The 23,081-nt window shown below is 32.9% G+C and overlaps 1 protein-coding gene across 1 annotated transcript in view; it reads left to right on the top strand.

Moving 5' to 3' along the window:
* KLHL1 (kelch like family member 1) overlaps positions 1-23,081 on the top strand; it is a 402,166-nt gene that overhangs the window by 176,829 nt on the left and 202,256 nt on the right. Inside the window, exon 4 of the mRNA XM_059377441.1 lies at positions 8,697-8,893. Coding sequence (XP_059233424.1) covers positions 8,697-8,893 — 197 coding nt within the window. The remainder of the gene's footprint in view (positions 1-8,696; positions 8,894-23,081) is intronic.

The raw sequence follows: 23,081 nt of genomic DNA, 5'->3' as shown, positions 1-23,081 counted from the left end.
AAGGGCTTTTATATCTCTCGAGAGGGTTTCTCTAATATCTTCCATACCTTTTTCGAGCCCGGCTAGAACCTTGAGAATTGTCATTCTGAACTCTAGATCTGACATATTACCGATGTCTGTATTGATTAGGTCCCTAGCCTTCGGTACTGCCTCTTGTTCTTTTTTTTGTGTTGAATTTTTACGTCTTGTCATTTTGTCCAGATAAGAGTAAATGAAGGGGCAAGTAAAATACTAAAAGGTTGGCAACAACCCCAGGAAAATATGCTTTAACCAAATTAGAAGAGATCCAAAATCGTGAGTGGGGAGATGGTCAGTCTGACTTCTAAATGCTTGGCATAGAATAAAGCTTTAGATAATTTTCACTTTGTCTCAGCCTCATTTACCTGGCTGGTCAGTCTAATGTCTAATGCTTGGCATAAAATAAGGCTTTGCATAACCTTGTCTCAGTCTCATTCCTTTGATAATGGACCCAACAAGACCACATTCACACCATCTTTATTACAGTATATGGTTATAACTGTTCGATTGTGTTATTGGTTATTTTGTTAATCTCTTACTGTACCTAGTTTATACATTAAACTTTATCATAGTTATGTATGTATAGGAAAAACAGTGTGTAGAGGGTTAAGTACTATCCATGGTTTCAGGCATCCCCTGGAGGTCTTGGAAAATATCCCCCACAGATAAAGGGAATTACTGTACTAGAGTTTGTTCATCTATTCACTTGTTAATGAACATTTGGGTTGTTTCCAGTGTTTGACTATTACAAAATTAATCTACTATAAACATTCATATACAAGGCTTTATATCAACATATTGTTTTATTTTTCTTGAGTTAATACTTAGGAATGAAATGGCTGTGTCATTTGAGAGGTGAAATTGTAAACCTGTTTCCCAAAATGGATATACAATTTCACATTTCCACCAGCAGTGCTAATGCAGGTGTAGTGGTATTTCATTGTGCTTTTAGTTTCCATCCACCTGAACATTAATAATGTTGAGCACTTTTCATCCATGTATCTTCTTTTATGGACCATCTGTTTAGATCATTTGCCCATTACATTTTTTTTTTCTTGATATTGAGTTTGAGACTTCTTTATGTATTCTGAATGCAGGTACTTTATCAGACATGATTTTGCAAACATTTTTTTTTTCCTGGTCTGTGGTATATCTTTTTGTCCCTTTAATATTGTCCTTTGCAGTGATTTTTATGAAGTCTAATTTAACAATCTTTTTCTTATGGATTATGTTTCTGATGTCTTCTTTAGGAAATCTTTAACTTAAGGTCACAAAATTTTTTCTATTTTCTTATAGAAGATTAATAGTTTTAGTTTTTATATTTTTACATTTAGAACTATGATCCATCCTGAGTCATTTTTTTCTCCCATTAGCCCATCACATTTATTGTTTTGTATTCTATAAGTTAGCTTCTGTGGATAACAGTTGCTTGTCCCCCAAATTTTTGCCCCAAGGCTAATGTCCTAAAACAATGATTTTTTTGTTTATAGGTTTGTGGCTTATCCGTGGGCTGGACTTGGCTGAGAATTTTTTCTGCTATTTTAGAACAAAGCTCAATCATGTGTTGGTGCTCAGTTGTCTGTCAGCAATATAACTATCTACCAACAAGGAGTCAGGTTGATGAAACAGGCTTGCCCTGGCTTAATGACATGATGGTCTCAAATAGAGCTCACACACAACGGGGGGCATGCCTCTCATGACCCTGTTTTCCTCATGTTTTCCACTTTTCCTTTCTCCATGGTATTTCCCATGGCCGTAGTATATAAGAGTATTTCTGAAGGACAAATGTATAAAGAAAAGCATGATTTATGGCCGTACACGCCTTTTATCCTGCCTGCTCTATCTTACATGAAAGTCCTCTTGTGTACCCACTGCCCTCAATTTGAACACAAATTTATTCCTCTGGAAGGGCATCTAAGTCTGCTTTCCAGAACTTGACTCAGGTTCGGACCGACAAGGATATTAATCTTCGATCATGCTTACCTGTCCAAATAGTAATCATGTGTAAGGCTAAATGTGAAGGAACATATGATTTGCCATATTTGCTATACAACATTTCAAACTGATAAAAGTTACTGATCATATTTTAATGGGAAGCTGGGCATCTTTCTTCTCACCTAAGAAATAAAATATGAATAAAATTAAAACTCTGTCATGATGGATGCATTTCTCCCTTATGAAGAGATATGATCACTACACTGATTTGGGGATTTATTATTACCATACATATTTCTACCTACACAAAATTGCTCTGTCACTATGTGTGTGTGTGTGTGTATATATGGAGTAATTTTCATATATATATGAAATATATATAATTTTCATATATTTATGAAAATTACTCCATGTATATTTGTACAAGTCTCTTTTTTCCCTAAACTTCATTGTTGTTGGATTAATCCATATTGATAATGTAGATCTGGTGCACTGATCACTAGATGATTGATGTTGTATTCTATTTGATTTATGAATATACTATGCTTTATGGGATGCTCTGTGGATGGATACTATTGTGCAGTGTGATTATACATAGTGTACATCTGTAATTATAAAAATGAATAGTTTTTTAAAGAACTATTTTTAGTTTTTTAAAAAAATGAATAGTTTTTCACTTGCTGAATTAATTAGAACTAGATAATCTGCTATTGTTAATGTATTAGTCATCACACTTTCAAATAAAATCTATCTCCTATATAAACATAGATTACAATAATGAGATGAGTAGATATCTAGAAACTCATTGTAAAACCCAAGGTCACACTGATTACCTCCAGATATTTTATAGTTTTACATTTTGCATTAAAGTTTACTATTCACTTTGAATTACTTTTTGTATAAGGTGTGAGGCAGGGTCCAAATTAAACAGTTTGTGTTCAGAAAGCCAATTGCTCCACTACCAGTATTTAAAGAGGTTTAAGTTTCTTCACTGAATTACCATTTCTGAGTAAACTTCATAAAATGTGTGGGGTATGGATTAAAATACAAGTTTCTGCCTGTGGGTATCTGATTGTACCAGCACCATTTTTCCAAAGACTATCCTTTCTCGTTTAAATTGTCTAGTGCCTTTGCAAAAGCTAGTTATTAACATATGGGAGGTTCTAATTCTGGAGTCTATTTTTTCCATTGTGCATATATTCAGACAAGTCCCAGTTTTAATTATTATAGCTTTGTAATAAGTCTTAAAATCTGGTAGCATTATTACTTTGTTCTTTTTCAAAATTGTTTTGGTTATTCTAGGCCATCGCATTTGCACATGAATTTTAGAATCATTTCTGTAATTTCTACAAAATGTCTGCTGGGATTTTGAATATGATTATAATAAATCTATTATTATTTGGTTAATTTGGGGTGAACTGAAATGTTAACAATGTTACATTTTCCAGCCCAAAGGCACAGTGTATCTCCAACTTCACCTACTACTCCAGCAATTCTAATTAGAATGCTGTGGTGGGATATCTCAAAACTATCTCCCCAAGTTCAGTGATTTAGTAGGATGGCTCACAGGACTCAGCACATAGTCATACCAACGGTTATGATTTATTATGGAAAAGGATTCAGTGCAGAGTCAGGGAAGGGAAATGGGTGAAGCCCCAGAGAAACAAGGCACAAACCTCCAAAAGCTCCATTCCAAGTGCAATCACACTGGGCACACTTCATGTCCTCTTCAATGAGATGTGACAAAGCATGTGAATTATTGCCAACCAGGGAGATTTATTAGAGACTCAGTGTCCTGGGTTTTTATGGAGGTCTGATCACATAGGAAGCGTCTGCTTAGCATGTGCCAAAATTCAAGAATCCCAGAAGGAAAGCAGGTGTTTAGCATAGGCCATATTGTTTACACAAACACTTTAGGTAGAATGAACCATTTGTATTAGTTAATGGTGAGAACCTCTTTGAAATCTAAGTTTTTAGACACCAGTCAAGGCCAAATCTTACAAGCAGGCCTTTTCAAAAATAGAAGGTCAGGGCTACTGTGTTAATTTTTTTTTTCTGCATAATTGCTATCGAAAACAATTAGTTAATTGGGGCACCTGGGTGGCTCAGTCACTTAAGCATCTGCTTTAAGCGCAGGTCATGGTCCCAGAGTCCTGGGATCCAGTCCTGCATCAGGTATCAGGCTCCCCGCTGAGCAGGGAGCCTGTTTCTCTGTCTCCGTCTGCCCCTCCCCCCTGCTCACTCTCTCTCTTTCAAATAAATAAATAAATACATAAATACATACATACATACATCTTTAAAAAACAGAAAACAATTAGTTAAAATTAAAGGAAGTTATTCTCCCAATGTCCTGAAATCAAAACAAAATGGAATCTATAAAAGCTATACCATCTGTATTTATCTCTTTTATCTGATTTTCACAAGACCCATGCTAGGAAGCATGTAACCATCTTCTTGGCAGTCTTACTGGAAGTTTTAGGTAAAATTCCTCTGAGGGTTTGAAATCATGACAATATTTTAAAAGATATAAATATTATCAAAAGTTGTTATGCATATGATCAATTATAAATAACAAATTTTAATGTGTTCATGTTATCTCCTTTATATTTCATATTTTTATTCTTATAAGTTTAGGTGCACATTTCATAAATCATATAAAATACAGGTTTCTGTAACCTGTAGAATACTTCATTCTGGTGCCTACTATAATATTCATAAACCTTAAAATATAGATCAATAACTGCACTGACATAATTTATCTTAAAATCATCCAAGCTTGTGTGAATCTTTCAACTTCAGATGAATATTTTATTTGACATTATTATTGAATGATAATGTGAAATATAAACACCTCCAAGAATTGCACTGGCAAATGTCTCCTCTGCTGAGTTGACCTATGTTACTCAATGTTCTACTAGTTGATAATAACCAAATAATAGGATCTTTGTGCATTTATCAAAATCTTGTAAGCTCAAAAGCAACTATTTTAACTTTTATTATTGATAATGTCCCACTTTTATATTAAAACTAAACTTTAGGTAGCTAATTTAAGTGGAAATTAGTATATAATAAAAAAGTATTTAATTTTGTTCTACTACACTGTTCCTTTTAATTTATTGTTTCCACTTTACCTGCTTTTTTCTTCATTAAATCCCTACCTACACTTGGAAGCATGCTTTAGTTTCCTTTGCTGTCTTATTCTATCAGTGACACTTATAAATAAAATATAATACACTTTAACTACTAAACATGTTAAGTTTTAGGTGAAATGTCATGTTTGAAAGCAAAGTTATCCCCCACCCAACAGATTACTAATTATAAAGGAAAAAAAAAATCTTTAAAATGAAGAAGTCTAGTAGACATTGCCTTAAATAGGGTACCAAACTTAACACCATTAACCATGAGATCTACTCACATCATGAACCTCCCTGTATAAGCCACTGAAAAGGGTACCATATCACCTATATGGTGTCCCTGCCAAAAAAGGTCCCAGCTAAATGTAATCATGGGGAAGTAATATGACTAATCCAACCTGGGGAATTCTACAAAATAACTAATCTGGATTCTTCACTAATATAAATGTCATGAATGACAAAATGGCTGGAAAACGGTTATAAATTAAAGGAGACCAAAGGGACATAAGAAGCAAATATAATGTGAATCTTGATTAGATCCTGAATTTAAAAATAAAACCTATAAAGCACATTATTTGGACATTTGGGGAGATTTTACATCATAGCAAATACTATTATATTAGTTTTGTAAGTGTAAAAATTACATAGCAGCTATGTAGGAGAACACTTTTGTTCTTAGAGGCACATGCTGAAGAATTAGTGGTGAAATATAATGGTTGGAATAATAGAATAATTCAGCAGCTATAGTGTAAACACACATGTGCAGAAAAATATGTCAAAATGATAACACTTGGTGAAATTAGGTAAAAGAGTAAATGGGTATTTATGGAACTGTTCTTGCAAATTACTGTAGGTTAAAAAAATCCAGAATAAAAACTTTGGCATGGAAAAAAAAATAAAGGCATTCTATTTATAAAGTTCTTTCTTCATAAATATTCTGTCCTTGAAAGATGAACTTTTGAAAGTAGACAACTTTCCTAACATGCTATAGAAATACTACTGATGAAAAAGGTAGAAATCAAAAAAAATTGTAGTAACATTTTAAAGTTATAAAATACCTTCCAACTAGCAAGGATACACTCTTAAATTTCAATTAGGTGATAGCATATTAATAATGGAAGTTGATTAATTATTTTTCCTATACTTTTACATTTGATTTTCAAATTTGTGTAGCCTGTCTTCCAAATACACCAATGAATTAAAATATCCCTTTTATATAGAGACTGATGACCATTATTGAATATTAGAGACTGTAGTGTAGGAAAATAAAACACTATTATCTCAGAAAGATATCCGAAGTTCTCAAAATTTTGCTATTAATGGAGAACACAGATACTTATTTTGGGGTAATAATAAAACAATGTGGTGGGGGCACTTCAGTGGTTCAGTCAGTTAGCCATCTGCCTTGCACTCAGGTCATGATCCCAGTATCCTGGGATGGAGCCCCAGGTCAGGTTCCCTGCTAATCTCCCTCTCCCTGCTCATATTCTCTCTCTCTTTCTCTCTCAAATAAATAGAGAAAATCTTAAAAAAAAAAAAAAACTAAATGTGGTAAAGTTACATAAAGACAGAAGAGTAGAAATAAAATGAATCCATGATCAAAGAAAAAGAATGACATTATTAAAACTCAGGAATAAAAATTTATGTTTATGAATTAATTAAAAATTCTGTAAAATGAATAATTCCCATTGGTAGAACTTTTACTATTAAAACTTATTTAAAATTTTAGTAAGTCAAGGTTAAAAAGTATATAATAAAAAGCAAAAATAAATCTATGAGTTTAAAGGTAAATATGAAAATATTATAAATTTCAACACAAATAATTCTTATGGGGAGAACTTCTAGAAGTAAAAATAAAATATTTCTAAAATTTAACATATCAACTTTAAACAAAATATAAAATACACTGGAGAGAGAATGCATAAAGAAATTTTAGATAGGGAGGAGAGAATGATTTGATCCAATACATAGCACTTGATAATAGTCTCTAAGAGAAATGAAGAAGCAAAGGTAAGGAGAAAGAACCATTTCCATAAAAATAGGCAATACTTTTCCAGAATTTTCATATTTAGCAAAGTCAATAATTTATGAGCAAAATTAACAAAAATAAATTTTCTAAAAATCTGTCCATTACTATTACTCTATATTATGCATTAATAAGACTCAAAAAAGTTGATTCTCTGAAATGAGTAACAATCCACTGAAAAATAGGTTAATTTAACAAAATAAGGATGACAGAAGGCAAAAATAAAAAAAACATGGTATGAAAATTTCCAATAACTTTATATACACACTAAAATAAAATTAAAACTGTACAATTTAGAGTAAATTGGACTGCAAAAATAAATAAAACCAATAAAACAATAAAAGTAAAAATATATTTGAGTATTGGAGTTTATTATTTAAGTATTAGTAGCTTAAGTATTGAGTATCATTATTTGAAACTAGTAGCTCTTGGTTTAGAGCTCAGGTACCGAGGTTCCTTGCTCTTTGTGCATCCACCACCCACCAGGGGTTTATGTTGTCTTTACTTTGCTGGTAGAAGAGAAAGAGAGCTTGGATGAAGGACACTCATGTCACAGATGCCTTGGTGTGGTAGTAACACACATCCCTCTACTCATAGTCCACAGACCTATATCATGATGTTAACATATGGCCTGACCCTGTGTCCAGGAAAACCAGTAAAGCTATTTCTAGTGAAGAGTAGCAGTCTGTGCCACAAAAACTAAGATGAAAAAAGCCATCTATATGAATTAGAAATACTCAATACTGAGTGACACATAGAAAGTCTGAGTGGTGAATAAACCTATTAAAGATGTGTTGAATTGCTAAATAAAACCTAACCCCCAAATAGTTAATCCCAGAAGTCTTCACAGGAATGTTTTACAAATATACAGAAATAGCCCTTTCATTAATAAATTATTCCAGTAGTTAGATAAAAGAGGAAGCACTAAAAGAACTCTTTTTTCAAGTTAACTGAGAATTAAGAAAGAAAGAAAAAAAAAAAGAAAAATTACAGAAAATTATAATCATGGGTACAATGAGTTAAATACAATATTAGCAATCTACAATACATGTATTATATATGTATATATAAGTATCTTCATACATTTATTCATTATCCACACATAGGTGTTTTGTATTAATATAGACATGAATGTATTGTCAGAAACTTCATGAACCTTTGCTCTCCGAAGCTTGTAAACATGCTTTGTGAAACTTACTTGTTACTCTTTTATTTTCCTTAATTCACAACAAAAAGTACAATCATAGTTCCTACTGAAGTGGACATAGATATTTCATACATACTACGTGATTTTGAACATTACATGAAGTAAGAAATGCAAGATGCTTAAAACAGTTGTTGGCCTTTAGTAAGTTCTATTTATCTTGGTTATGGGTCTAGGTTCAGGTCATTTCTAGCAGATTGACCTAATGTTTTAAATAATACAGTGGTACATGGTTGTTGTTTTGTTGTTGTTGTTGTTGTTGTTGTTGCTGCTGTTTTGTTTTGGTTTTGTTTGTTTGTTTGTTTGTTTTTTGTTTTTTATTGGGTTTTTTTGGTACATGGTTTAAACAGTTTCGTAATTCTCTTCGCTCACTGTTTAGGTTGCTTGGAATTAAAGGAAGACACCATTGAAAACCTTCTTGCTGCAGCGTGCCTTCTTCAGCTTCCTCAAGTAGTGGAAGTGTGCTGCCATTTCCTCATGAAGCTGTTGCACCCATCCAACTGTTTGGGGATCCGAGCCTTCGCAGATGCTCAAGGGTGCATTGAGTTAATGAAAGTAGCCCACAGCTACACAATGGTAAGGAGATTTAATATTTTAATCATAGAGGCAGAGCTGTATTATCAGAGGTTAAAACAATGACTGCCATTGCATCGAATGACTTCTTTCTGTTTAAAATGAGTTCTACAAGCTTGGCACATTTCTATTATGGGGCACAATGTGGTACGTAGTATTTTATAATAGCAAAGTTAAAAAAAAAAAAAAGCCTGTTCGTATGGACTTTATATCTGCATTGCCTATAAATTGTAAGCAAAGCCATAAAGCAATTATAGACTGCTTTAGATTTTAGAACTTATTTAAATGAATCCTTCTTATTGCTTCCAACAAATCTCTCTTTTTATATCTACTTCCACAGCTGCCATTTTTTTTTCCTTTTCTTTCTAGTAAAGAGTTACCAGTCTGTTCCACAAAAAAAACCTCTCTTTTCCCTTTTTTATCTTACAAACTTTTTACTATGGAATAAGTTCTATCGACCAAAATTCAGTGTTGAAGTTTCACCCACAATGTATTAGTATGTGGAGATGGGGGCTTTGGGTTGCAATTAGGTTTAGATGACGTCTTGAGGGTGGGTTCCTCACGATGAGATTAGTGCCCTTATACAGAGAGACACCAGAGAGTTTGTGTCTCTCTCTCCACCTTGTGAGGACACAGTGAGAAGGTGGCGATCTGCAAGCCAGCAAGAGAGCCTTCACCAGGGACCCCAATCAGTCTACCCCTTCATCCTAGATTTCCCAATCTCCTGAATATTGAAAAGAAATTTCTGTTCCTTAAGCTACCCAGGCAGTAGTATTTTGTTATAGCAGCCCGGGCTCACCGATACATTTTCATCATAGCACATTATATTTGGTATAGCTTTGCCTATATGATTTGTGGAAGAAAAAATCATACTTACAGCATATATTATAAATTATTTTATTGGTAGAGTAAATATTTGATTTTAGAATTTCTGGAAACTTCTACAGTAAGTGAAAATATTTAGATATATAAACCAAATGATCTACATTTTTTTTTTAATAACTGACTTTTTGTACCATTTTAATGACAGGCTTAAATGGAGTGAATGCACTCAGTAAATACTCCAAAAATAATTTAAACCTGTTTATATTTGTCTCTGATTTTTTCTACATATAAATAAGTATTTTAACAGCTTTATAGAGATACCAAAAATCATTTGAATTGCATACTTTAAATGTGTGAATTTTGTGGTGTGGAATTTTTTTCATGTTATCTCCTTTCTAAAGTAGAATAATGAGTAATAACAATTCATACAATATTTTATACCCTAGAAATAATCATTATAAAAACACTTAATTTAGTTTCTGACATATAGTAAACACTATTTAAAATGTTACCCATTTTTCTTATTTTTGTTAATAACATTATTAATGATTTGATTGTTATTATTGAAACAAACAATTGTAAAATATAAAACTTTCCCTTTCCAACTCACAGCAAGAATTTATATAAGATAAATCTCATTAAGTTTTATACTTGCTACTTATTAAAAAGCTCTTATTTTAAGATTTTACATCTTTTCAAGTCACTAATGATTGTCAGCCATATAAATCTTCTAATTGTTATTCTTATACAGAATTTCAATATTATTTTTTCTTCTTTAATCTTTTAAGCTGATTAGTAAATTAAATAAAAATATACCAATAAAAAAGAGGTAGATAACATGCTTTGTAATTCTACTGTCATTTTTTTCTTTTGAAATATTCCATGACAGGGCATAGTACTGCTACTGAAATTAAATGAACCATATAAAATCAATGTAAACAAATACTTCATCAACCAAAATATCAAAGTCCAACTGCAGTCATTTAATTATGCACATTTAATTGCAATTAGGAGTTCCTGGCTTAGCTAAGTCAAAGAACAATATGCCTCCATATCCAGAGGGATAATGGTCCCTTCTGGTCTAGTTTGAAATTATTAATTTAGTAATAAAGATGTTTTTCTTGCAGCTGCTTGGACTGGACTGTAATTTATCACACAGTAATAGCAATAGTTTTTCCTTAAACATTTTAAAATATATATTCTGTAGTAAAGTATATTTAAAATCAAAATATAAAGAATTCTAGTTAATACACTTAATATTCTAAACAACTCTATTTTAATTTATTTTTGAGAGTATGAATGGATTATGTGTTTTGTCATGTCTCTTGAAATTTAAATGATTTCAAATTCTTTTGGAAACAAGAAACTTCAATATTTTCCAGATGCTCATGGGTCACCATTTTAGTGAAGAAAATTTACTGACCAGTTATCTTCCCACTTGACTATTTTCTCTCAATTCTAACACTTTAAAATGAGTGTTTTGCATCTGGTATTATAATTTCTCACCACATCTTTGCTTCTGACCCTTGTTTAATCACACATGTGTCCTCATCTAATCTATTCAATCTACGCTTTGAGAACAAACCTATTATCAGGTGTTTTTTTTTTTTTCTTTTTAACTGCTTTAATATAGCTTCCTGGTACATCTGGGACTAAATTCTTTATTGGCTCTTATTATTTATTTGTTTTTTTTATAAATAACATTTTTAATCTAATTTTTAAATTTCCTTGCTAAAATTATTTAGATATGAACTTGACCTTGAATGGTCAGGTCTTGCCTTGCTGGCTACCTGCCTTTACTATTTATATCCTTTGCTAACTTTCCTTTGGAAATTTCACCCAGTTATTTGGCTTCAGCTATTGATTTTGTGTGGATGATTCCAAAATCTATTTAGGAAGGTGACCCAATTTGGCAGTGGTTCATGTGCAAAACACTGGAAAATTTTGAATGCAAGCTCAGTATTAGGCAGAAGTGTGAAACTAATTCTAAAACATTAATTTGGACTTTGGCTTCATGAATATGAAGACAGAAACAAAATAATTGAAGGAAATAGTCCCCCTCTACTATTAGTCAGAGTTCATTATGAGATCTGTGCTTAATTTTTGACATCATATTTTAAAAGCATTGAAGAGTGACAAATAAAAACATAAGAATGATGACAATAGTAAATATTTTATAATCATATCATATGAAGGGATGCTGTGAGACATTTGGATGCCCGTAGCTGAATATTATTATGAGATGAAAATAGCCATTTTGCATATTTGTTAGAATAGACATTTCTAAAACAGGGTTGTATAAATGTTTCATTCTGTTTTTCATCTTAGTAGTAATCTGTTCAAATTAAATGTTATATGAAAGAATAATTTTAAGGTTGATTTACTTTTTGTGAGGATGAATGGAAAGTCCGGAAGTCTGCTTTAGTCACCTGATCTTTCTTTCTCTGCTGGGTTGTCTATTTCCACTAATCGTCACTGCCACTTCCCTCCAAGGTCATCTGGCCTTTTGAGGAAATTCCTAGAACTGCATTTTCCAGAAATACTCTCTCCATTTGGTTCTAGGTTAGAGTTTACCAATAACAAGCATCCATGTAGAGGTTGGGAGGTGGGAGAGCCAGGTACAACTTCTGTTGAGAGCAGGAAAATGGACAAATGGAAAATTGAAATACCTTCTTTGTAAGCCTTTGAAAGAGGTGTACTTCACTGCTGGAGACTGCGACCTTCTGGAGATTCTTGAGGAATAGAGTGCCTTTGCTGAGTGCTTTTGAGAACAATTTACATAGAACTAAAGGTCGAGACCATTAACATAAATTTCCTGACCTTCACTTGTACCACCCGTCAATTCACTATCTACAACCTTTCTTACATTGAACATAGAGTGGCTTGTTTTCCTAATCCAACACTTACCTCAAAAAAGCAGATTCACACTCCAAATTTGGATGTGCATAGTCCTCCATGCCTAACTTCTAAACCACCCCCTGGGCATTTTCCATCAAAAATAAATGGAATTGACTTCACTCCTCCTAAACATGCTGTGAATTCCTTTCACTTATATGTTACTCATATTTCTCTTGCCTGGAATCTCTGGGATCTAATTCGAAATAACCCCTCAGTTTCCAGTTTTCATTCTTCCATGCCTACAAAATGTCTTAAAACTTTTCATAGCATTCTTTCTCTCCTTTGAAATCTTAGTATTCCTTTATTTAGGATTATGTGATATCATCATAAATTTCCTTATACAAATCATTACCTATTTATAACTTTGTGATTGGTCTTCACAACTGTATTACAGAATCCTTTCTGACAGAGTATTTTTTGTGGAAATGTATTTTTCCCTGACAAAGTACCTAGTACATTATAATATAATAACATCTTTCCTTTGGATAGTCTTTCAGGATTGTGACTCTCAGCACTCATGAATTCAGTGACTCAAGAAGACCACACATGGTTTTCCTTTCTTTTCAATCCATTTCTGACCATTATTTTCCCTAGTCACACAGTTCTAGCCACACCCATCGTACTGCTTTTTGACTACAATAAGCATCTCACCTGACGACTTTTGTGTTTGCTCTTCCTTCGCTCTGCTAGAATCACTCCCCTGCCAAACACTTATATCCTTTAATCCTCTGCTTCATTCAGATGTCTGCTCAAATATCACTTCCACAAAGTCCTCAACTCTGAATAAAGATTTATTTATTTGTTTTAGAGACAGAGAGAGGGAGGGAGAGAGAGAGAGAGAGAGAGCGTAGGGAGAGAGGCAGATGAAGAGAGAGGGAGAGAGAGAATCTCAGCAGACTCCTTGATGAGCATAGAGCCCAGTGAAGGCCTTGACCGTATGACCCTAAGATCATGACCTGAGCCAAAATCAAGAGTAAGACGCTTAATACCCTGAGCCATTCAGGCACTCCTCATTTCTGAATAGTCTATATAATGTGTCACTGCCTTCAAAACCCTCTTTACCTTTACACCATTTCATATCCTCTAAAGTACTTATGAGTATCTGGCTTTATATTTTTTTATTTTGTCATTGTTTTGTAGCTTTCTTCTCTACCATTACTATGGTAGCTTCTTGGTAACTTTTTTTTTAACTTTTTACCTTAAGTGCATAGCATTTATTGTTGAGTGAAAGAGTGAATGACTATTGAATACTCTGTATCAGGAACTATAGTAGGTGGCCCTGGAGATATAAGGGTGACTAAAACAGACATAGATTGCCCTTAGCATAAAGATGAATATGTTGAATGCAAATAAATTATTACTATAAATGACAATTATATATATACATAAATATCACATATATGTATTTATATGGTAACTATTAGAAAGGACAGTAAGATGCTGTGGAAGAGTTAAAACAGCCTTATACTGAGTTATAAAGGATTAGGCAGAATTCAACAGGGGAAGAACATTCATAGAACATTCTTGATGAGGTGGGAAGGAGCTTATTCTGTTTAAGGAAATTCAAGTGTGATGGGTTGGTGGGGCAAAAGGAAGAGAGGTGGATGTTATCATGATGGAAATTATTATATATATATATAATGTTATCATGCTGGAAATTTAGGCAGAGTCAATTTTCCAAAGTTAATGAGAATTTGTTAAGGATTCAGATTTTTATATTGAATATTAAAGTATATCATTGAAAGATTTTGAGCAAGTAAAAGCCAAGATTTAATTGAAAGACTAGTTGTCGGACTGCCATGAGGAGGAACAAGAAGAGACCAAGAATAAAGGTTGGCACTTTACTAGAGACTATATGTATGTTGGCTGTGTGAGAAAGAAAAGGAGAAACTGAGGTGACTAACTTCTGCCATTGTGTTTAATAGCAATGCTTTTCACTACTGGTGCTGACAGTATACAAGTTAAGTGTATATAGTATGTATCAGGCATTTTTCCAGGTGTTACATATACTTAATTTAATCCTTTCAAAACCCCTGCAAGGTATGTGTAATACCCATTCCAAAAATGATAAAACTAAGATTCAGGAATGTTCAATAATTTAGAAGAATAATATCAAGAACATGGTAGAGTGGGGATTTAAGCCTAGGGCTGTCTTACTACAAATTAGATATTCTATTTAATATGTTAATGATTACACAGTGATTATATTTTATGCATTATATCAAATCAGATTTCTGATGTCCAGAACACCTCAAAACATGGATGAGTTCAGACAAATGGGCTTTAGAAATCTAAAACGTAGGTAAGAGCCCAGAACTTCATGAATATTCTGTTCCTCAGTTTTTGTTTTTGTTTGGTTTTCATTTCCCTGTTCAGTGCCCTCTCCCTTTCATCCCAGTGTTACCAGCCTGGCATGTAGCATATTATCATGTTTATGCTAGAGGCAGAGGCGTGGCAGTGGGACTTAGCAAGAGGCTACCATATTCAAACAATAGCTTTGAAAGGTGGAAGTCTCAGAACTGGAACATAAAGCCTCCCCGAGTCAGTGTGAGAGTAGCTGCCCTGTCAGCCTGGTACTCAAAAAATCCTGTATGTCATTCATTGATCCTTCAGAGCCATTAGAGCAATACTAGAGAATGCTGTAATGAAAGCAGTGCTTTCTGTTCGTGATTTTGGAATATCTGGCATTTCTTACAGTTCCTAGCTAGCAGCCTGCTCTTTTTTATCTTTACCAATAACCCTTCCAATAACCCGTAAATTAGAGTTTGCATTGGGAAAATACATGGAACTTAATTTTAAATTGCTTTGTGTTTCTAAGTCATTAAAGCAAAAAACTATCATTGTTAGTTTTCTCAGGACAATTATGTGATAAATTAGTAATAAAATTTGTGTTGAATGTTATCTTGTTTTATTATTACTCATTACTTCACATTACTACTTTTCATTATCTTATATACATAGCTGGTTTGAGTAGAGTTTAAGTAAATATACAATTGTCAAGCTTAAAAAAGGCAAAGTTTGACTTTCAGCATTTCTTTGTAAATTGAAGTAATGAAGGTTCAATACAATGAGGGGCTTGGATGACGACTGCCATCAGAGCTAGATGATCACAAGCAGTAAGGAAGCATGTGGAAGCTTCCCTAGAAAGGAGCTTCCTTTGTTTTTCTTTACTTCCTCTGTCCCTAAATTAAGCTTGCACCTCTTTACAGGAAGTCATCTGCTAACTCACAGTCTTTGGTACAATTCTAGTCTACTGGTTAAAATGAAGTCGATTTGAGTGGACTTTTTAAAAAACTGACTTTTGTGTTTAGTGTCATTGTGCAAACAGGATATTCACAATTCACTGAATAAACTGATAGAGATGTATAATAAATAGTAATATTATAACACATAACTATTCACTCATGTGATTGCAGTTTGACTACACAGAACTTTGTAATTGTTAGGGCTCATAAAATAACTACAATTTAAATATACATTTATGACAATTTCAAAGACTAATTAAACATAATCACAGAGTATGCCGTGAAAATTATAAGCTTTTAAGGGTCCACTTTAGATACAGTTCATTTCTTCTATTCAGATGCTCTTCAAATATGTTTCCTTTTTAGGTTTTTATAGCCAAACTGAAGATCATTCTATTTTAAGAAACTTGTCCTTCCACTTTCTTGATGTTGATGATGTTGAAGATAATGATAATATTCATCTACTTGAAAAATATTTTATTCATTTAAAGATGGTGTCATTTGCATATTTTAATTTTATTTTTATTTCTCCTACAGAGCTATTTCTAAAACAAAGATGTAGCACATAGCTGTATAAAAGCACAACACACACACACACACACACCCCACACACGTGAAATCTATTAAAAATGTATTGCATTTTCTTTATTGTCCAACAGATATAAATGTTTGTATAGCTACTGTTGTCCTGAGCTGATGCTATAGCAACAGAAGTAATGAAGTATCAAGAAGGAATTATTGTTGCAAAATATCCTATAGGATATAAAAGATTTTCATGTAATTTGTGAGTAGTCCCCAAGTGTTCAATTATTTCAATCACTTAACTATAGAATTCCCTTCTGTAACAAGTAATATTACTATATTATTAAAATAATCTTGAAAGGGCTTCTTATGTAATGTCAGGAGAAAGGAAAGCCAGAAATTTTTGGCTACAATACCCTTTTCAGTTTGCAAAGCACAATTTCTTCAACAAATGAAATCAGTAACATGTTTTTGATCAAGTGAAAAAAAATTCTGATTATTTATGCTATGAAAGTTTCACTTTATTATAAGAATTTGCACCTCTAGGGGTATCTGTGTGGCTCAGTAGGTTAAGAGTCTGGCTTCCATTCAGGTCATGATCTCTGCGTCCCTTGGATTAATCACTGCGTGGGGCTCCCCAGGCAGCAGGGAGCCTGCTTCTCTCTCTCTCCCTCTGCTCCACTCCCTGCTTGTGCTCTCTCTCTCAATCATATAAATAATAAAATCTTCAAAAAAATAATTTGCATGTCATGAAATAAAGTGAAATATTTATATTTATATTTTCTGCTGAGGTGAAATGAATCACATATAATGAAACTAATTTTTTTTGCTTCTCTTTAAGATTTTTTTTTATTGTCAGTGTTCAGTAAAAAACTACACTTGTGCTTAAAGATCACTAAAAGTATTTTTTTTTAAGAGGAATAAAGGTAGAGAGATGGATTGTAGTTCATGAGAAACATGATACATCCATCTTTGCTTGAAGGGAAACTCAGTCTGCCCTTTGTAGGTAGGACATAGTTGAGGTGGGGCAGATCATTTCCTTAAAAGAATGCTTTTAGAAATTTACTGTACAGACAAAATTTAAGGAAAAAATAACTTTGTATAGATTACCAGGCATCTCCCCCCAGACTCCAAGTTACTCTAAATATGTAATACTATGCACAGACCTCGGGGTGTCGGGGTGGTTCAGTCAGTGAAGCTTCTGCCCCTCCTCCACAGAAACCTACTTCTCCCTCTCCCACTGCTGCTCCCCCTGCTTCTCTCTCTCTTTCACACACAAATATAAATAAATAAATCCTCAAAAAATACTATGTACAGAGCTAGATTACATGTTCCACAAGGTAATAAACTGCATCTTACTTGTTCACTTCTGTATTCTTAGTTCTTAACATATAACACCTTTCTCATTTTATTTATTTTTATTTTTTGAAGATTTTATTTTTAAGCAATATCTATATCCAACATGGAGCTTGAAATTGCAGCCCCAAGATCAAGACTTGCATGCTCTACCAACTGAGCCAACCAGGTACTTCACACCTTTCTCATTTTAGGTACATGAATATGATATTTGAAAGAACATATAAGTGAAAAAACAATTTCAAACATTAATAATTTGGGGTATTAAGGAGGACATGTATTGCATGGAGCACTGGGTGAGGTGCATGAACAATGAATTGTGGAACACACACAAAAAATTTAATTTTATTTAAAAATGCTATTATAAATTTTATCTGCTTAAATGAAATCTAATGAATATTAATAATTTGTAGTGAAATATATTATCTATATTCTGCAATAATTAAAAATATTTATATTGTTCCCAATTTTACTTTTCATACATCTTTATTAAAATATATTTGTAAATACATACATACATACAGAATGCATCCCTGATCTTTAAAGTTCTTTAGCTTTTTTTAAAATCAGTTATTTCAAAACTTTTCAGCAGGTAACATATATCCCATATATGATGTGTATATATTTTTAAGTTTTTAGTGGATTCATTTCATAATCAAGACCTATATTTAGGGGCGCCTGGGTGGCTCAGTGGGTTAAGCCGCTGGCTTCGGCTCAGGTCATGATCTCAGGGTCCTGGGATCGAGTCCCGCATCGGGCTCTCTGCTCGGCAGGGAGCCTGCTTCCCTCTCTCTCTCTCTCTGCCTACCTCTCCATCTACTTGTGAATTCTCTCTGTCAAATAAATAAATAAAATCTTTAAAAAAATAAAGACCTATATTTAATATTTTTAGTATTTCTTTTTTTTATTTTTAAAAGCAAGAGCATGCAAGCAAGGGGGCATCCTGAAGGAGAGGTAGAGAGAGAATACTCAAGTAGATCCCCCACCGAGATCCCCACTTGGAGCTCCATCTCACGACCTTGAGATCATGACCTGAGTTAAAACCAAGAGTCTGATGTTCAACCGACTGAGCCACCCAGTCATGCTAATATTTTTGACTATTTCAGATGAAAGTTATTATTTAAAATCAGTTTTGGGGCACCTGGGTGGCTCAGTTGGTTAAGCATTTAAGTCTTGATTTTAGCTCAGGTCATGGTCTCAGGTTCATAAGACTGAGTTCTGCATCATGCCATGCCCTGAGTCTGAAGTCCGCTTAAGAGTCTTTCTCTCCCCCTCTCCATATGCTCCTCCCCCTTGCTCACAATCTCTCAAGAAATAATAAATAAATAAATAAATAAATAAATAAAGTGAAATTGGTTTTTACTGAAGGTTACTATACTAACAAGGAATAAATATGAAAAATACATACAATACAATGGCACATACAAAATATTAATAGGGCAAATGTATCCTATTTTAATATATGATTGCCGATTATATAAAACAGCACATCATAATTAAAAGTCGCTGGATAATAATAAGCAGAAATGAGAAAAGTCTGAAGAATGGGATTCAAATCCTGACTTTGCTAAGTAAATTCAATAAACAATACACTTTAGTGGGTGGGCTTTATCCCCAAAACCACTAATAACTATTCTTTGCTCTTTCTATGTAAGGTGATATTTATTTGAGCAACATAAAAATATTTTAATGATATTAGAATTATATAGTTTATAATCAGTGAAAAGGTTTTCTTCAAAATAATGAAGAGTAGACTTACAAAACAAAATGAACTATTTCATCAATACCAAATCTAAGCAGATTTACTGAAGACTGAATAAAGTTTCCAACTAGATATTATACTATTCTAAGCAATTGTTAAAGAAAATTTGTATTTTAGTTGGCTCTAAAGCTAAAAGAACGTGAAGAGATTTCCAAATATATAGATAGAGATGGAATTCAGTTTCTTCTCCAGTTTTTTATTTGAAAGGAAAATAAGCTGATTATCAATTATAAAGTAGTGTTTCTGTTTTTCCTTCTGGTAATGGGTAGGAATAAAGGAAGATAACTAAATGATGAGGATACAGAGAATAACACAAAAGGTAGAAGATGCTTTTCAAATAAATATATTGCAATTGAACTAGAAGAAAATTAATGAAGTTAAAATTAGGTTTTATTATATAGAGTTGCTGATTAAGACATATATGCATAAATTTACATGCACAAATAGACATCTATATGAACACGGACTGCATATATTAATCCAGAGAAAGGTTATTTTTTTAGTAGTAAACTCTATAACCCTAGTTTACATTGTTTTAAAAATCTACCTTTTCCACAGATCACATACATGTATACTTACATTATGATCATCATTATCATATTAAATTTTACATTTTAAACTTATATAAATTGACACAAAGCTAGAAAAAGCATAAATAAAATATAGACAACAATTAGGATATCATCTTCATTAGTAAAGTTTGTTTTGTCGTATTTCTGATGGATACCACTGTAGGATACAGTAATATACTTTTCTCCTCATTGGCAAGTGCATTTTTCTTGATTATTCAGAAGGATTATGGGGAAGGATATTATTAAATACTGAAAACTTGAAATCCCAACTTTTCTCAAAGACTCTAAAGCTTGGTTTTTAAGTAACTAATGCTGCCGTGTGTGTTTGAATGGCGCGCTTCCAAATGTAAGAAGCCTTTAGTGATTTGTGATGGGTTAGTAGTCAGCCAATGGAAACATCTTTGACTTAAGAAAGAATATTATTTTACTAGGTCATTTAAATCAAACGTGAACAGTTGGAGGAACTTATTTGAAATTCATCATAGTAAATTGACATTCTTTTCTTTTACTTTTGAAGTCATAAAATGCCCCAAGGATTATTGCTTTACTTTATTTCAAGAAGCCAGAAATATGAGTGATATATTCTAGCTTAGTACAAATAAAACTTGGTAATAACCATAGCTTAAGATAAACAAAATCAAGATCTATAAACTTCTCTTCACAAATATGTCTTTCGGCAGCCTGGACAGCAGAAATAGGAATCAATGGAGCCTCAGGTTCCAGGCCAAAATAAAAGGAATTTTCCAATAGATCAATAGATGAAAAACTTACCAACTCCATGAATCAGCTTGGGTGAACAGAATAACATAAGGCAACCATCAACTCTTCATTCAATGGTATTCTCCAATATCAAAATAGCTTTATTATATTGACCAAAGAACAAAAAATTTTATCATAATCTACAGTACACTTTACCTTATTTTTAAAAGCCAATATAATGTATATCAAAATTAGATTTTGAAAGGTACCTAATGTCCTCCAAATATTATTTTTGTAGCTATTATTGTTTTAATCTGAACTATGAGTAATAATAAAATTTTATACAAATATGATATTAGCATATATTAACATTAAATGTTGTAACCTAAAATTTTAATTAATAATAACTTAGAATTTTTTACATTCTTTGAAGCTCATTTTTTTCCTTAAAGCTCATTTTTAAATTAATTTATGAAAGCACAGAACATCACTGAGATTTAAGGGAAAAAATGGTCCAAATCTTGACAAAGATATTTCAAATAATTCCAGTTAGATAGATATACTAAACTAGATAATTTCTTGGGACATTTGGGTGGCTCAGTTGGTTAAGAGGCTGGCTGATTTCAGCTCAGGTCATTATCTTAAGGTCCTGGAATCGAGCCCCATTTTGGGCTTCAAAATTATCAGGGAACCTGCTTTGGGATTCTCTCTCTTTCCCCTGTCTCCCTCCCCTCCTCCCACTTCACAGACTCTCTACATAATAAATAAATTAGTCTTTTTTCTTTTTTTTTTTTTTTTTTTTTTTTTTTTTTGACAGAGAGAGACCCAGCAAGAGAGGTAACACAAGCAGGGGGAATAGGTGAAGGAGAAGCAGGCTTCCCACCCAGCAGGGAGCTTGATGCGGATCTGTATTCCAAGTCCCTATCCTGGGATCATAACCTGAGCAGAAGGCAGATGCTTAATGACTGAGTCACCCAGGCCCCCCTATAATAAATCAATTTTAAAGAAAGAAACTAAATAATTTCTCTTGTCTCTCTTTAAAACATGGGATAAGAATCTAGACTGCATTCTTTCATTTATTTATTTGTTTTTTTATATTTTGTCCAGAATATATTCCCACCAGTGCTGCTTTGATTTTAGCCAACAATCTCATTTTTTAACTAGTTTTTTTCCAACTATATCCTAATTGTTGAAGGTGTGTGAGATTTCAACCCTTTTGAACAAAACGGAGGATGACATTTAAGAATAAAATTGCAGAAGGTATGTGCTATGGGAGCGCTGTGAAGTGTAAACCTTGCAATTCACAGACCTGTACCCCTGGGGCTGGTAACACATTATATGTTAATAAAAAAATGAAAATGTTTTTAAAAAGAATAAAATTGCACTGAAAATTTTAAGATTCAGCTTTTTAACTGTTTAATAAAACTGTGTGTCTTTGAACAATTCACTTGAGATCTGTCTCATTAACTGTAAGATGATGTGGTTTATTTTAAATCATTCTGGTCCCATGTGGTCCCTTGCAGCCTTATGATTTTCCAAATATCTTGTTAAATCTGAAATTCCATGAAATGTAAATGCATTTCTAGGTAAGGTGGATAAGTGCCATTTTGTCATTAAGTAATAAAACCTTAGTGTCACTACAAGTAGAACATTATCTGGTAACAGTAGAGGCTCAACAAATAATAGTGCAAGAATGAGTAAACATTTTCCTGCCTCCAAATATTTTATGTTTTATAAAAACATTATTGAGGTAATAATTCACCAACCATACAATTCACCAATTTGAAGTGTACAACTCAAAAAAAAAAAATAAAGTGTACAACTCAGTGCTTTTTACTATATTCACAGAATTGTACCTCCATCACCATAATCATTTTCAAACATTTCCATCACTTTATAAAGAAACTTCGTATCTATAAATAATCACCCTCCCCCATTGAAATCATGCAGTATGTGGGCTTTTGAGATTGGCTTCTTTTGCTTGGTATAACGTTTTTAAGATTCATTCCTGTTGTAGTATGTGTTAGTACTTCATTTAGTTTTATTACCAAATAATGTTATGTCACATGGTTAGAACCCCATTTTATGTATCTATTCATGAGCTGTTGGGCATTTAAGTTATTTACACTTTGGGGCCATTGTGAATAATCCTGCTATGAACATTTGTATACAAGTTTTTGTGTGGACAAAATATTTTCTTCTTCTCCTCTCCTTCTCCTTCTCCTTCCTCTTCCTCTTCCTCTTCCTCTTCCTCTTCCTCCTCTTCTTCTTCTTCTTCTTCTTCTTCTTCTTCTTCTTCTTCTTCTTCTTCT

The sequence above is a fragment of the Mustela nigripes genome, chromosome 15, assembly GCF_022355385.1.
Source record: "Mustela nigripes isolate SB6536 chromosome 15, MUSNIG.SB6536, whole genome shotgun sequence".
NCBI lineage: Eukaryota > Metazoa > Chordata > Mammalia > Carnivora > Mustelidae > Mustela > Mustela nigripes.
This window is presented reverse-complemented; position numbering and strand designations above follow the sequence as displayed.